The 17,451-nt window shown below is 43.1% G+C and overlaps 1 protein-coding gene across 2 annotated transcripts in view; it reads right to left on the bottom strand.

Moving 5' to 3' along the window:
* LOC138804899 (spatacsin-like) overlaps positions 1-17,451 on the bottom strand; it is a 59,553-nt gene that overhangs the window by 8,319 nt on the left and 33,783 nt on the right. For both annotated transcript variants that reach the window (XM_069989421.1, XM_069989422.1), the window contains 10 exons: positions 16,179-16,344; positions 13,866-14,071; positions 12,666-12,774; positions 11,392-11,551; positions 9,985-10,254; positions 9,147-9,347; positions 7,787-7,894; positions 6,770-6,932; positions 3,751-3,965; positions 1,977-2,724 (listed from right to left, as the gene is read on the bottom strand). In XM_069989421.1, the coding sequence (XP_069845522.1) occupies positions 1,977-2,724; positions 3,751-3,965; positions 6,770-6,932; positions 7,787-7,894; positions 9,147-9,347; positions 9,985-10,254; positions 11,392-11,551; positions 12,666-12,774; positions 13,866-14,071; positions 16,179-16,344 (2,346 nt within the window). The remainder of the gene's footprint in view (positions 1-1,976; positions 2,725-3,750; positions 3,966-6,769; positions 6,933-7,786; positions 7,895-9,146; positions 9,348-9,984; positions 10,255-11,391; positions 11,552-12,665; positions 12,775-13,865; positions 14,072-16,178; positions 16,345-17,451) is intronic.

Here is a 17,451-nt window from a genome sequence, read left to right as displayed (position 1 = left end):
GCCTCACAGCCACAGTTGAGCACTGCAGTGAAAGGAGGGGGCAGTGGACGTGGGCAAAGGAAACAATCAGGAGCTGCTAAGAATCTGTTGTAGAACGAAAATGAAAGGGGAAGAGGTCAGTGAAATGGAAGAGAGGGTAACACATCATCCAGTCTGAGGAGAAAAAAAAAAAAGATTGAAAGAAAACATGTGCAAAGCAAGCTCTGAGAAATAATGAAAAGTCCTAAAGTTGTAATATCAAAATTGCAGAAGGGAAGAAAGGCTATGGAGTTTAAACAGATGCTTCAGCTTGGCATGTTGGGTGCACCAAGCCTACAGTCTCACCACTTTGGAGGCTGAGGCAGGAAGATTGCAGCTTGGGCTACACAGCAAGAACCTATTTTTTAAAAATTGATTTTCAAAACTCTATGGCTAAAGAGCTGGAGGAATGGCTCACCAGTGAAACTTGCCTAGCAAGCATGCAGCTTTGAGTTCAAACCCTCATACTGCAAAAAAGACGGGGGTGGGGTGGGAAGGGACGCCCAGTGAACTCCAAATAAACTCAGTGAAAACAACCAAAGAAATATGTAGTAATGTATAAGTAACAATAACTCAAATAACCAAGGATTTGTGGGATTTTTTTTTTTTTTTTTGTCAGTCGTGGGGCTTGAACTCTGGGCCTGGGTGCTGTCCATCAGATTTTCACCTCAAGGCAAGCACTCTACCTCTTGAGCCACTTCCGGTTTTCTGGTGATTAATTTAAGAATCTCATGGACTTTACTGCCCGGGCTGGCTTTGAACCATGATCCTCATATCTCAGCCTCCTGAGTAGCTAGGATTACAGGTGTGAGCCACTAGCGCCCAGCTTGTGGGATTTTTTTGTATGCGATACAATGGAAGCCAAAAGAAAGTAATACATTTCTAAGTGCTTCAGTTTTTTTTCCTAACCCAGCAAAAACACTCTTCATAAGTGAAAGTGTAATAGACACTCGAGTAAAGGAAAAACTGGGAGAAAAAAAATGAAAAATGAAACTAAACAAAATGACCAAAAATCTAAGAATCTGTTGCTATTAAGTGGTTTTAAAAGAATGTCTAAAGAAGATCCTCAGAAAGAAACCTGGGACATAAGGAATAGAGAGGAGGAAAGTTTTGTATAATAGATTTTGTATCTCTTGAGTTTGTAAAAAACATATTTCAGTTAAAATCCAACATTTTAGCACTATTTGATGGGATTTTCAAAGTATAAGGCATTACAGGAATAACAGGAAAGAGATCTATTTTGGTAGTAAGAGTGACATATTCAAGTTGAAAGCAGGTAGCTCACGCCTGTAATCCTAGCTACTCAGGAAGCAGTCAGGGCACAAAAGTCCATGAGACTCTTATCTCCAATAAATTACTCAGAAAAGCCAGAAGTAGTGCTGTGACTCAAGTGGTGGAGCACTAGCCTTGAGCACAGAGAAGCTCAGCAACAGTGCACAGGCCCAGGCAAAGAAAGAAGAAAACACACACACACATACACACATTTGTTTTTTAGCCAGGCGCTGGTGGCTCACCCCTATAATCCGAGCTACTCAGGAGGCTGAGATCTGAGGATTGCGGTTCAAAGCCAGCCTGGGCAAGAAAATCCGTGAGACTCTTATCTCCGATACACTACTCAGAAAAAGCTGAAAGTGGACACTGTGACTCAAAGTGGTAGAGCACTAGCTTTGAGCAAAAAGCAGCTCAGGGACAGCACTAAGGCCCTGAGGTCAAGCCTCAGGACTGGCAAAAAAAAGAAAAAGAAATATATTTGTATGGAATAAATATCAGTGGACCAGTTACAAGTAAGGTAACTGATACTGTATTTTTTAGGTCTAATTGTATAGCTAATTATGTGAGTTATGGATTACCTAGAAAAAGCTGTTTCCCCCTTAACTTAGTATAACTATTAAGCCCTTCTCTTGAAGAAATGGTCAACAGTAGCATCTGGCAGCCAGGCCAGTGTGATCTTCACTTACTGCTGTGGGCTTTCCTTAGAGGAATGCCCAGGTCCTCCTGTTCCTCAGGCAGCCTGGCACTCTGCAGCAGAGTGCGGATCTCTGGGTGCAGGTCATCCATACTGGCATCCCCTGAGGCCAGAGCTCTGCAGTGCAACACCAACGCCACATCTCGGCTATAGAAATGAAAATACCGGCATACTCGGCTGGCTTCATGAATACAGCCATCATCCAGTAGGCGCCCAATCAAAAAGTTCAGTGACTCCTGCTCTTTCCAGTCTAGTCTATTTTCACATGTCTCTTTGGAAGGAAGGCCATTAAGCTCTAGGTATTTTGACGTGTTCAAAGCAGCCAACTTGGAGAAGGAAAACTCACTGGCTAAGCTGCCAAAAGAAAGTTCACCGCTTGTTGAGATCTGTCGAGAAAACCTAGGCTCTGTTCCCTCTGGATTCCGTCTCAGGGTGTGCTGTGTGATACGGCAGATCCAGATCTGCTGCTCCAGCTCCTCCAGCTGCTCCAATGGCACTGGCTCCTCCTGGGCAAGCCAGTGCCCTGCCAGGGTGAGCAGCAAGTGGCGCTCCGCAGTGCTGCCTGGTCCAGCTTGATGCTCACAGGCCACGAGGGCCTGCGTGGAGAAGAAGGAAGAGGCTGCTTTGTTTGAAATGGAATTCTTCTTAAAATTCTCATGGCATTTTTTCCAGAAGTCAATTCTTGTTTGTTTCAAGGGCCACTGTGCAATGTGTTTTAGGGTCTGCATTTCCTTTATTGTCTGAAATTTAACAAAGCAAATTTTAGGCTTTCCTAGATACCTATCATACAGGTTAATGCTCTGTATACTTACACATACAGAGTTAAAAAAACAAGTCAAAGCCAGGCGCGGGTGGCTCACGCCTGTAATCCTAGCTACTCAGGAGGCTGAGATCTGAGGATCGCGGTTCAAAGCCAGCCTGGGCAGGAAAGACCGTGAGACTCTTATCTCCAATAAACTGCTAGAAAACCGGAAGTGGTGCTGTGGCTCAAGCGGTAGAGTGCTTGCCTTGAGCTGAAGAGCGCAAGGACAGCGCCCAAGCCCAGAGTTCAAGCCCCACGACTGAAAAAACAAACAAACAAACAAACAAAAAGTCAAATCAAGAGACCATGATTCTTGGCCACACATGAATTGAAGAGCAATTCTCAACTTACATAACTGAATGAGGTCAAAAGGGAATCCACCCTGTTTATATTTAATTTGGATTTAAAGGAAAATAATTGAAGGCATCTAAGCACATTTAAAGCACAGTGTTCAATAACAGACATCTTAGCTCATCCATTTCTGAAAGCAATGTATGTGTCAAAGTTAAAAGGCTTCATTTCCTATAAATTGTACCTCATTTGCTTCTCTGTACGTATAGACCAGAGGCTATAATCCTAGCTACTTGGACATCTAAAAGCAAAAGGATCATAGTTTGTGGTGAGCCTAGGATTTCACAAGACCCCTTCTGAAGCCATAGTTGGACACACTGGGGCACACCTGTTGATCCAAGCGAAGTGCAAGGCTAAGATTGGGAAGATCACAGTACCAGAGGCCAAGCTGAGCAGAAAAAACTGTACGGTTATGATACCTGCAAAAAGCCTAAAAAGCAAGCAGCTCATGGTTCAGATGCATGCCTAGGCAGAAAGGAAACCTTATCCCAAATTAACCAGTGAAAAACGGGGCCAACGGTATGGCTCAGTGGTATCATGCTAGCCTATCAAGTTCCAAACCCTAACACTGCCAACAAAATAAAAACTACCCAGTATAAAGGAATAATGATACCTCTTCAATAACCAAGCTGTCCACAGGCAACTCCGCTAATTCGGCTACTCTTCTGGCCAAAGCAAACTGCCCATCCATCTGCAGTCTTTCCAAAATGGATTTACATTCATGCTGGAAATTCTCAATGCTGTAGTTGGTAATAATTACGTGATTAATAGCTATGGATGTACCCTTCAAAATTTGGCTAAGGACACACAGCTTCTTCACATCTGGACCTGTGCCAAAGAAAAGATACAAATCATCAAATCCTGCTGTTATTTTGAGAACAACAAAGTATTAGGGGGGAAAAGTATGTTTACATATCAGTGTGAGTAAAGAAAAACAAAAACTTTTCAGTTTATGGGCTGAGAAGGTGGCTCAGTGGTAGAGCGCTTGCCTTGCATGCTTCAGGCCCTGGGTTCGATTCCTCAGCACCACATAAGCAAAAAGAAAAAAGCCGGAAGTAGCCCTGTGGCTCAAGTGGTAGAGCGCTAGCCTTGAGCTGAAGAGCTGAGGGACAGTTCCCAGGCCTAGAGTTCAGGCCTACGACCGGACCCCCCCGCCCCCCCCCCCAAAAAAAAATTCAGTTTAGTTGGCAGAAGCCATAGGTCATTCTTTTTTTTTTTTTTTGGGGGGGGGGGTCCGGTCATGGGGCCTGAACTCTGGGCCTGGGCGCTGTCCCTCAGCTCTTCAGCTCAAGGCTAGCACTCTACCACTTGAGCCACAGTGCCACTTCTGGCTTTTTTCTTTTTGCTTCTGTGGTGCTAAGGAATCCAACCCAGGGCCTCAGGCATGCAAGGCAAGCGCTCTACCACTGAGCCACCTTCCCAGCCCAATAGGTCATTCTTCATATACCAAAGATGCCAAAAAATAGCCATGCGAAGTCCTTAGTAGTAAAAGTCTCTTGACCCTGCCTACCCTATTTAACCTACACATATGATGGTGGCCTTTAATAGCAATATACAGTAAGCTTGAGAAGCTTTTAGCCATTCACTCATTAGTCATATCCTTCTCTAATTTTTGCTCTTACCTTGATCAGATTTGTGTGGTTAGATCAAATTTGTGTAGTCCTTGTGGATCAAGACACAAAATATGTGTTTGATAACTCAAACTGTACTGGCCACTCTCACAGGTTTGCACATGGCTCTGCGGTCAGAGCAGAGCATTATTTGCTCCTTCCGGCTGTCTAACATAAGGAGACCCAGCAGAGCTCTTCCTGATGTCTCTGAACATTACTTCTGGTAATACAGAAATTCTCAACTGGGCCAACTACAGGGTGGGGGGTGGGGGGGCTTTGGTGCGATGATCATGAGTTCAAGACCAGTACAAGTCAAGTTACAAAGACCCTATTCACAAACAAAAACAAAAGGGCTGGAGTCATAGAAACACTTGGCCTAACACGTGGTGGAGTATTTCTCCAACTTATTTGGGGTTCTGGGTTCAATCTCCAGTAAGAGGGAGAAAAAAGAATTCTAGCTAGGCACTGGTAGTTCAGACCTGTCATCTTAGCTACTCAGGAGGCTGAGCTCTGAGAATGCAGTTCAAAGTTAGCTGGGGCAGAAAGTCCATGAGATTCTCTAACCACCAAAAAGTTGGAAGTGGAGCTGTGGCTCAAGTGGTAGAGCACTAGCTTTGGGCAAAAAGCTCAGGGCCAGTACACATGCCCCAAGTTCAAGCTTCAGTACCAGTGTGCACGTGCGCGCGTGCAAGGGTGCACACACACACACACACACACACACACACACACACACACACACACACACACACACACACACACACACACACACACACACACACACACACACACACACACACACACACACACACACACACAAAGTTCTCATCTGGGCATGGCGGCACAGACCTATAATCACAGCACTTGGGAAGCTAAAGAAAACAATCACAAGTTTGAGGTTAGTAGTGACTTTTTTGGCCAGCATGGGCTATAAAGTGAGTTCCAAAGAAAAAAGTAATTTATATGAATAAAAGTAGTATAGTAATGGCTAACAATGTAGTTAAACCTTATATAAGTCTTATAAATGTTACATTTTAGAAACATACTTTCTCCTGTCTCCAGACCCACAGCCTAAATTGGCATTGAGCCCAGCATTTGTGTTTGGTGCAAATCTAAGCCATCCAACTCAACATCTGTTAAGTTAAAAAATAACAATATCCCAGCCTTGAACATTTAACAATCTAGAATAGAGGGATATTACCTGTCAACAAAAACTTGAAACTATCAAATAAGTAGATAAGAGTAAGGCAATATTGGCTTGATGTAGTCATCCACAAGCTTAGACACTGCCAGGAATCTGGTAGACTGAAGGAATCTGAGAAAAGTATGTGCAGTTTGTCTGAAATAACCAAAATGAACTGTGCAGTCCTCAAACATTGTGACCCTGAGCAGTGATGACATGTTAAGGTTACTTCTGAGAGAGAGTGACAGTGACATGGTAATTATAGTGGCTTGTCAGGGGGAAATGTGGCTGTATGACACGGCTTAGAACAAGCTGGGTTGTGTTATTCATGGGGGGTGCCATGGTGCTGTGTTTTGAATGTGTGTTATTTGCTGCTTTTTCTTGGTGTTTGCTAGCTATTCTACAGTATGAGTCATGCCTCTTTGTTTTGGTTATTTTATGATAGGGTCTCCATTTTTGCCAGGGCTAGTCTAGACCACATTCCTATTTATGCTTCCTGCCAAAGCTGGGATGACAGGTGCGTGCCACTGTACCCAGATATATATTGGTTGAAATGGAATCTTGTGAACTTTTTGCTCAGGTGAGCCTTGATCCCGTAATCCTCCAAACCTCAGCCTCCCAAACAGCTAAGATAACATGTGTGAGCCACTGCATCTGGCTGTAAGGTATTGAATATATTTTACCCAAATTTGAAGTTACAAATATTCATGCTGGACTGTCAATATAACGTAACCTATCTTACGCATTTTAATATACTGACTGCCCTGCTAAAATATTTTTAAGCTTAAGGAAGCTAACTTCTTAACAGCAACTTGAGGATAAAGGTTGTTTTACTGTCTTACCATCACTGAAGAGATGCTCTGTTCCAACATACAGCTGTAAAAGCTTTCCCAGCTCATATTGCGTCTGGCACTGCTGTGGCATAAGCTTTAATAGGAAACACATCTGATCCTTCAGCCATGTGACAGGAATGACAGGGAGGATGCTGGCAGTTGCTGTATCAAGCTTGGAAAACAACAGAGGCTTAGGGAGAGTGCTTCATAGGAACAAACAATCAAAACGTCCAAATTTGGGAAGAAGAAAGGCAAGATGTCCTGAGAAATGATCTCCTGTTCCTGAACAGAACCTGGGAAAGGGCTCAGGGTAGCGTCACACTTTCTGTGCTTCACAAAGCCCAGCTACAGTCAAATAACTGATTCAGCATTTTCAAGTATATGTTTTAAAGTCTCCGTTTAATGTAAAAGACCAATGTGGCAGACAGCAAAAGCAGACTCTCCCCCTGATGATCGATGTGAGAGCAGAGAATGTGCATGTGCCCTTGTCTTGTTTTTCACAGAGCACTTTTGGGATCTAAAAGGCAAAAATGCCAAAAACCCCAAGCAGGACAAAGATGCATCTTCTTTCCTACCTTAAAACTTCATTTTTCTTAAGGTTGATAAGCTCAGCATGATAAATAGGCCTGAGGAAAGTAGCTCAAAGTTAAAGACTAAAACTGACCCATTGTTTTTTCAACTTGCGGCCTTGGGATAACTATATAAGCACTCTACCACTTGAGCCACTCTTTCTGTCACTTGGGCAGAGACTAAAGCAGTACTGAACATGCTTAACAACACTGTTGGAACTGTCCCGTGTGTCTCCTCTTCTGCTGTCCACAGCAAAGACAATGGTATCTGATCAATGAATTTTTTCCTACTGTACTTGGCTCCAACAAAGTCTCTGTTCCTGAAAATGGATGACTTCTGTCCTTGCTTCTCCAGCTCAGGAATGGCTTAAGTGAATATGAACATAACCACTAGCCCCCTGCTTGCTCAAGACAGCCATACAGTCCATTTCAGATAAATAAGAACACTCCAACTTACAGTTTCAAGACTCTTCTGGAACTCCAGGAGTTTAGTTTGGGCATCCTTGTAATTCTTGAAGAACATACACAGTTCATACATCTCTAGCATCAGTAGTAATGGGGAATCCTTTGAGGAACAGTTTAAAATTAGAAAATTTTGAAGTTGGTATTTTCTCAAATGAAAAATGCCAAATGGGAGCACACTAAACGTTGTTAATAGCTTTTTAGAAGAATTAAGTTATACATATTAAGAAATGAAAGAAAGTTGCTTCTGGAAAGAAAAAAAAAAAAACCAGTATTCAAGCCAGGGACAGGTTCCCACAAATCCATTTCTTCTATTCTATGATGGACTGCATTGGCAGGATACGCACCCACTAGGTGGGAGCGTGTGTCTAACAAACACTCCTGGAGAATGGGCTCCAGCAACACATCCCCCTACGGTTGCAGCAACCCACCCGTTCTATGGCATTCAGTGGGCGCTGCTGGGACAAAGTGGAAATTAAATGAGTTAAAAATTGTGAATTAAAAAGTATGAATCTGAACTATAAGTACACCACTTAGTAAAATCCTTTGCGGACTAGAGTGACCATCAGTTTATTAGTCTGTTAGAGGAAGTAACAGCACTTTGTAAAAGCCTCACATAGTTCTGTACAGCACTGTTATGAGAATTAACGAAAATAATCTATAGGAAGCACATCATTAAATGGGCAGTAGGGCTGGGGCTACAGCTGACTGGTAAACAATAAGGCCCTGGGCTTGGTACCCAGCATAGCAAAATAAATACATAAAATCAACAAATAAATGGTGGTTCTATCACCATTATCATCTGTTGGCTTAAAAAATTCAGGTATAGGGGCTGGGAAGGTGGCTTAGTGGTAGAGTGCTTGCCTTGCATGCTTGAGGCCCTGGATTCAATTCCTTAGCACTACATAAGCAGAAAAAGCCGAAGTAGAGCTGTGGCTCAAGTGGTAGAGAGCTAACCTTGAGCTGAAGAGCTGAGGGACAGCACCCAGGCCCAGAGTTCAGGCCCCATAACCGACAAAAAAAATAATATTCCAGATACAGTGAAGCACCATTGGCTCATGCTTGTAATTCTGGCTTTTCATGAGACTGAGACCTAAGAATGTGGTTCGAAGCCAGTCCAGGCAGGAAAGTCTGTGGGATTCTTACCTCCAATTAAACACCAGAGAGGGACAGGGGGAAGCATGAAGTGGAACTGTGGCTTAAAGTGTAGAGCTCTTGCTTTGAGCACAAAAGCTCAGGGACAGCTCCCAAGCTTTGAGTTCAAGCCTCAAGACTGGCACCAGTTTAAAAAAAAAAAATTCAAGTAGGAGAATAAGAAAAAGCCAACAAGGGCTGCAGTATTAAACACTGACTACCTTAAGGAAAAGCTGGAAACCTCGGATGAGAGTTCTGCTCTTCTGCCTTGACAATAATGTTCTCCAGACAATGGCAAGGTCCTCAAGGTCCCACGTGTGGGTCTCCACTGAGCCGTGAATGTGTCCCATTGCTAGGGTTGCAACACTGTTCTCCACAGAAGTAATGATCCAGACACAGAGACAAGAAACAGTGCTGGCATCCTGTCATTGACAAGAAATTTCCAAAATAAAATAACTTCCTAACAAATGCTATAGATGACTATTTTTTTTTGTTGTTGTTGGCCATGGGGCCTGAACTCTGGGCCTGGGCGCTGTCCCTCAGCTCTTCAGCTGTAGACTAGCGCTCTACCACTTGAGCCTCAGCCCCACTTCTGGCTTTTTCTGCTTATGTGGTGTTGAGGAATCGAACCCAGGGCCTCATGAATGCAAGGCAAGCACTCTACCGCTGAGCCACCTTCCCAGTCTATTTCTTCTTTAAAAAAAGTCATCTCACTTAGTTAAAATGGCTTAAAAAGCTTCTAAATTGATAAGACCAAGGACCTTTTAGTAAGACTGCCCTCCACCGTCTGCTGATTGAGGGGATATGACGAATGCTCTCTTTCCTGTTAAAGGTGCTAAAGGAGCAGGAGCCACAGTACTGACTATCTGAGCTTAATGAACACAAGGCACAAAGAAGTGCCCTAAATGGCTCAAAACCCAGGCTGCAGACACAAAGCTTCCATGCCTTGGAGATGTGCACTGTGTTGTCACCACCACCTGCTTCTGGCTGCTTCATGGTCCCTAACTGCTGTTTCTGGGGCTCTCTGGCTCCTTAATTCATGCTCTTCCTGACTCTCACCTGGAGACATGAGGCCAGAACACTGAGGATAGGCGCCTGCTGTTTCACGGCCTCAGCCAGGAGCCAGTGCCAGGAGTCTGGTGCCTCTGAGCACCGGAGAAGAATTGCAAAGAAATCAGTTGTCTCTTCTTTGTTCGTCTGCAGTTCCTCGAGGGGCTTGTAGGCTTGACTGCTGTCCACTCTACAGTTGGACACAAATGGCAACTTCTCAAAAGCCAGCCGTAAGTGGTCTTGAGGGACAGGGCTGAAGTACTGAAGAAGCGCTTTCACCTGGAATGCATGTTACATCATTAAAACAGCCAACTTTCCATTTCAGCTAAACGATGTTATTGAAAATCAGAGAATTATTCTTTCTTACTCAAAAGTACAGTCAGTGGTGACCACATAATTTTACAAAATGATCTGTTGCTTTAAAAAAAAAAAAAAAAGGCTCTATGTAGCCTAGGCTGACTGTAGTCAAATTTGCAATCCTCCCACCTCTGCTTCTTGAATGCTTGGATTATAGACATGAGCTACCATACTAGATTGTTCCTTTTATTTTGGTGTGCTGATCCTGGGGCTTGAACTCAGTACTTGGGTGCTATCTCTAAGCTTTTCTGCTCAAGGGTAGCATTCTACTACATAACAGCAACACTTCCAGCTTTTTGGTGGTTAATTAAAGATACAAGTATCCCAGGCTTTTCTGCCTGGCTGACTGAACCGCAAACCTCTTTATCTCAGCCTCCCAAGTAGCTAAGATTGCAGGCATGAGCCACCAGTGCCTGGCTGTTTACTCCTTTTTAATGCATATATGCTACTACTGATTCCAAAACTCAGGGCCTCTCTCACTCAGTACCATGGCTGGTATTCTACTCCACTAGCCTTGCCTCCAGTTCACTTTTTGTTAGTTAAGTAGAAATAAAAAGTTTCTTGGATTTGTCTGGCCAAGGCCAGCTCCAAACTTAGATTCTCCAATCTCAATTTCCTAAGTAGTTAGTATTACATAGTATTACATGCGTGAGCCAGCTTGTTTGTTTCTTTTAAGTAAATGTGCACATTCGGTCTGAAGCCACAGAAACTCAGAGCCTGGTGTTACCACCACAACTCAATAAGCATCTGGGCTGGAAGTTGGCTAAGTGGTAGATCATTTGCTTCACATGCATGAGGCCCTAAGTTTGATTCCTCAGCACCACATAAGCAGACAAAAGCCAGAACTGACAATGTGGCTCAAGTTGTAAGGTGCTAGCCTTGAGCTGAAGAGCTGAGGGACAGCGCCCAGTCCAAGTTCAGCCCCAACAAACAAAAAATAAAAAAAATAAAGCATCAAATCAAACAAGAGGTGGTGTCTACATGTCTACATAACAGAACAGTATTTTCTGAGAAGTATTCCAACTTCCTCTTGAGTAGTTGCAAACAATAATACTTTACCTCTTCCTGGTGGTAGTTATGTTGTTGGCTATAAACAATGAACTGCAGCCAATCATTTGCTTTGGCACATTCTCTAAGGTAAGACGTGCTCAATTTCATATTGTGGAGCCTGCAGAACTGTACCACTAGTGCCCACTGGTTGCTAGACTCACTGGATAATCTACAATTAGAATTAAGGATAGGGAGATAGAGATAAAGATCTTATTAAAATATGGCTCTAGCTTAAAACTAGAAAATTAGCAAATATTAGTCACAATGTATTCTCTAAGAGCCTTTCAACCAGGAGCTGGATGGGGCAAGGGTGTATGTTTTCAGCAGTACTTAGTATGTGTAATTCAATCCCCAGTGCCACAAAAACTTGTGGTGTTGGTCCTGGGGCTTGAACTCAGGGCCTGGGCCCTGTCCCTACGCTTTTCTGCTCAAAGGTAAAACCACTTTGAGCCACAGCTCCACTTCTAATTTTTTTTTGTTTTTTTTTTTATTGTTACTTGATTAGATTTTCACAGAGTTTTCTGTCCAGGCTGGCTATAAACCACAATCTTCAGATCTCAGCCTGAGTAGCTAGAATTATAGGCCACTAGCACCTGACTCACAATTAAAAAAAAATTAAAAAGCCTTTTAACAAATACCAAATATTTATTAGGCTATTTTTTTTGTGGGGGAGGGGGGGAGAAACTCTTGCTTTTAGAGCAGAATAGCCTTCTTAGCTCACTGGCACAGTTTGCATACTCTAATCATCAAACAAGTACATATTCTAGCTATGTTTCCTCCTTAGGAGAACTGAAAAAAAAAATAGTCAACTTCCGTGAAGCTTCATTTGATTCTATGACTCACTTTATAAAGTGCCTGCCTGCCCTGGCAGATACCTAGGCCTCCTCCTAGGAGGACACATGTTCTGCTACAGTGACAGGACTGTGTTCCTAGGAGCAGAGCAGATAGAAAAGAAGGCATGATGTTCTGTAGACAGGTATTATCAGCTATAAGACATTACTTAAAATCAAATTTTCTGAGGGCCATTCTATATTTTCTGCAACATGTAACACTTGAAATACTTCTATGACCTGCAGAATTGGTAGAGGTGGCAAATTTCTTGACTGTCTCTAAACAAAGAATCACTACTGGCAAGATGCAACGAAATATCATTCTCTGTTTCTTTAGTGTGTGCTGAATAATAGATGAGTAATCACACCTATAGGGATCTTGGTAAAAACTACCAGAAGTATTATCAGGAAGACTAGGCAATCAGGAAGATGTTTGGGACTGCACTCACGAACCTCTTTATTTCCTGCTGCTGAATACTGTTCCAAGTACCTTCTTCTAAGAGAACAAGAAGTTCTTCTGTGGTTGCCTTTTCACCATCTGCCAGTTTAGATAATTTTTCAGCTTTAAGAAACACAAACAACAAAACCTTGAGTGGGGCACAGTGGTACAAGCATATAGTCTGGGTTACTCAGGAAGCTCATCGTCAGTCATCTGAGCCTAGACACTGAAGGCCAGTCTAAGCAACATAGTAAGATCCAATTAAAAACAAAAAAAAAAGAAAGCTGGGCACCGGTGGCTCACGCCCATAATCCTAGCTACTCAGGAGACTGAGAACAGGATCGTGATTCAAGCCAATAGAGGCGAGAAAGTCCGTAAGACTTTTTTTTTTTTTTTTTGCTGGTCATGGGGCTTGAATGCTAGGCCTGGGCGCTGTCCCTTAGCTCTTCAGCTCAAGGCTAGCGCTCTACCACTTGAGCCACAGCCCCACTTCCAGCCTTTTTTCCTGCTTTTGTGGTGCTACGGAATCAAACCCAGGGCCTCATGCATGCAAGGCAAGCACTCTACCACTGAGCCACCTTCCCAGCCCCTCCATAAGACTCTTATCTCTAGCATTTCTGGTGAGAAAACCAGAAGTGGAGCTGTAAAGCCTTGAGCAAAATAGTTCAGGGACAGCACCCAAGCCTGAGTTTAAGTCCCACAACTGACCAGGAAAAAAAAAATTATATGTGTGTATATGCATACACACACAGTGTATATGCAGTCAAGAGAAAACAGAATATGGAAAACTGGAAAGTGTGGCTCAGGCCATTTAAATGTAAAGTACCCAAGAAAGTACCAAAAAGAACAAATATATACGCTGTGAGAAAAGGAAGAAACAGGGCTGGGAAGGTGGCTCAGTGGTAGAGTGCTTGCCTTGCATGCATGAAGCCCTGGGTTCAAGTCCTCAGCACCACATAAGCAAAAAAAGCCAGAAGTGGTGCTGTGGCTCAAGTGGTAGAGCGCTAGCCTTGAGCTGAAGAGCTGAGGGACAGCGCCCAGGCCCAGAGGTCAGGCCCCATGACTGGCAAATAAAAAAAAAAAAAAAAAGAAAAAGAAAAGGAAGAAACAGGAAAATAACTTTCCCCCCAATGACTCATAGTTCAGTGGGATCTTCACATCTGTTGCCCTTTTCCAAATTTTAAAGCAAGCTGTATAAAAAGAAGGCGCCATACCTAGAGACTCTATGGTAACAGTGTACTGAGCCGCTCCGTTTCTACACCTGTAGCCCACAATTACATTTGCCACTTTCATGTCAACTCTGAGCTTGAGGCTGTCAAGACCAAGCAATTCTAAGAAACAAATGCAGGCAGCTCCGACTGCAGGTATGTAGAAGGAGGACAGCCCTAGCGTATAGACTTCCTTGCCTACTTGCTGGGTCCTGAAAAAGAAATTAAAATCCTATCAGCAGACTAAAACTTATTCTCACCAAGGAAAGGAAATGACATCAATGATACACAGAGAACTAGATGTGGGTTTTCATTCCCTCCCCCTTCTTTCTCATACATAGGCATTTGGGTTCCAGGTAGCTGCCTACATTCCCATAGGACTGTCTTCTCCTAATGACCTATTCATAAGTCCAAAGTATTCCTTCTTCCAGTTTCACCCAGAAAACATGGAAGAGAATTTCAGAAACACTGCCACTATGAAAATCATCAACACAAGCTAAGGAGAAATTTAAGAACATTTAAAGTGTGATTATTTTAAAGCACATCTTAACTAAAATGTACATCGTAAGCATAGAGGATATTTCCTAAAAGATTCCCAAGATTTTGTCAACCATGTTTGCTCTGCAGAATAGGTAAATTAGAGACTACTACCTTCCCATTTACCTTTCAAGTCATTTGACTGTTTTGCCATAAAATGCATTACTTCACTACAAAACAGGCCAAAAAAAAAGTACAGTAAGTCTATACTTACACATCAAATAGTATTTGATTCTTATGAAATACTTCTCCAAACCCTGTTCTTTAAAAAAAATGAATTATAACTAGGAGCCAGTTACTCACACCTGTCATCCTAGCTACTCAGCAGGCTGAGGTCTAAGGATCTGAGCAGACAAATCCTTGAGATTCTCAACTCCACTAAAAAGCCCAAAGTGGAGGTATGGCTCATGTATAGCACCAGCTTTGAATGAAAAAGCCAAGCCAAGTGCTCCAGACCATGAATTCAAGGTTTAGTATTAGCACACACAAAAAAGTCAAATTAGCTAGGCACCAGTGGCTCACACTTATAATTCTAGCTACTACTGAAGATCACAGTTCAAAGCCAGCCAGGGCAGGAAAGTTTGTGAGGCTCTTATCTCCAATTAACCACCAGAAAACTGGAAGTGAAAACTATGCCTTAAGTAGTAGAGTGTTAGCCTTGAGCAAAAGAGCTCAGGAACAATGCCCAGGCCCTGAGATCAAGCCCCACAAAAACAAAACAGAAAAAATTAAATATGTAAGTAAGTAAAAGATCCTAATTGCAAAGTTTATGTCCTATTACAACCAGCTGTACTCAGCCAGATATGCCCTTTTTCTCCCACTTTTTGGGGTATGTGCCAGTATTAGGGCTTGAAGTAGGGGCCTTAGCATATTTCTCAAGGTTAATGCTCTACATTTGAGCCACGGCTCTGCTTATGACTTTTTTGGTGGTTAATTGGATATAAGAATCTCATTGAAGGGGCTGGGAAGGTGGCTCAGTGGCAGAGCGCTCGCCTTGCATGCTTGAGGCCCTGGGTTCGATTCCTCAGCACCACATAAGCAGAAAAAAAAAAGCCGGAAGTGGCGCTGTGGCTCAAGTGGTAGAGTGCTAGCCTTGAGCTCAAGAGCTGAGGGACAGTACCCAGGCCCAGAGTTCAGGCCCCAAGACCGGACCCAAAAAAAAACCCAAAAAACAAAGAATCTCATTGAAGCTGGGCGCTGGTGGCTCACACCTGTAATCCTAGCTACTCAGGAGGCTGAGATCTTAGGATCACGGTTCAAAGTCAGCCCGGGCAGGAAAGTCCATGAAACTCTTATCTCCAATAAACCACCAGAAAACCAGAAGTGGCACTGTGGCTCAAGTGGTAGAGCACTAGCCTTGAGCTGAAGAGTTGAGGGACAGCCCTCAGGTCCAGAGTTCAAGCCCCATGAGTGACAAAAAAAACCAACAAAAACTCATGGACTTTCCTGCCCTGGCCAGCTTTGAGTTTCGAGTTGCAAACATGAGTCACCAGTGCCCCGCCAGATATACTTCTTTACAGAATATAATTAAGTCAGGCACCAGTGGCTCATGCCTGTCATCCTAGCTACTCTAGATCTAGAAGATTACATCTGAAGCCAGCTTCGGCAGGAAAATCTACCAACCCCATTTCCAAAAGAACCAGCAAAGAACTGGGCTGGAGATGTAGTTCAAGTGATAAGCTCCAGCTAAGCAAGCCAAGTGGGAAAGAGCCTTGAGTTCAAATCTCAGTACCAACAAAAATAAAAAAAGAAGAGAGTACAATTACATTTTCAAATACTTACAGCTGTTTGGGAGCCTTGCTCTTAATTAATTCCTGGACCAGAAAAGTACCAAAGGCAAATGATGGGCGTCCATGATATAAATAATAAGTAAAATTTAGACGTTCCATTATAGCGTATTTATTCACCAGCTCAGGACTAGAGAAATGTGGGAGATGACTCAGCGTATCTGTTGGAGAGAATGAAACATGGACCAGATGTGCTCAAGGTAGATTATGTGGTAAAAGGAAACTGGTTGCTGCAATCATTTTACACCACTATCACACTTGTATCACAACAAACCAGTCAAAACACAGTAGCTTTATTTTAGTTCAGTGTACAGACTTAGTCCTCATTTTTATGGGTAATCCCCATTAAAATGAAGGGGCTCTGAAGTTGCATCTCCCCCATTAAACCTACTTGTAATTCTATCTGCTTTTGTTTTATTTTTCCCAGATTCTCTTAGGATCCACAATTAGCTCAGCAGAGCTCTGTCCCGTCCTTTTTAGACTTTTGCTCCTCATAAGTAAAATAGCACTGAGCAAGATCACTGAACCTTCAAGGCTGATATGCTGCATGATTTTTTGTCATGGCATCTTCCTCCTACCACAGTTGTGGTTTGGTCGAGGTCTGTTCCACTGCCGGTGGAGCTGGGTTAATGACTACGGCAGGTGTGCAAGGATTTCTGGACTTCCTAGATGAAGTGTCACATCTGTTTCAGGCGCCAATGAGGAGAATCCTCAGTCTCTGAAACATCCCTAAACCCACACAACAGCACTTAAAGAGAAGAAAGAGAACATGCCTTCTTCACCTTTCTGTTCTCATGTACCGTGCAAAGCACTCAAGATGCCAGCTAGGTGATAGGGTTGAAGCCATGATGACAGGGGATTCTGTCCTATATTTGATAAACGATTTACCTTCATAATGGCAAGAACCCTTTAGTTACAAAATCTTAGTTACCAAGTCTCTGCTAATTGCACATACATCAGAACATCCATTTTCATAATACACTAAGAGCTACATTTGGTCAGTAATTGACAAATGTTTATTACACTAAGCTCTGGGAACAAGATAAATTCAATACCTCGAAATGTGAACTTCTAACGAGGCACCAGTGGCTCATGCCTATAATCCCAGCTACTCAGGAGGCTGAGATCTGAGGATTACGGTTCAAAGCTAGCCTGGGCAAGAAAGTCGGTGAGACTTATCTCCAATTAACCACCACAAAACTGGAAGTGGAGCTGTGGCTCAAGTGGTAGAGCACTCACCTTAAGCTCAAGTGCTCAGGGATAGTGCC

The sequence above is a fragment of the Dipodomys merriami genome, unplaced genomic scaffold (assembly GCF_024711535.1).
Source record: "Dipodomys merriami isolate MVZ:Mamm:240054 unplaced genomic scaffold, mDipMer1.0.p SCAF_379, whole genome shotgun sequence".
Classification (NCBI taxonomy): domain Eukaryota; kingdom Metazoa; phylum Chordata; class Mammalia; order Rodentia; family Heteromyidae; genus Dipodomys; species Dipodomys merriami.
This window is presented reverse-complemented; position numbering and strand designations above follow the sequence as displayed.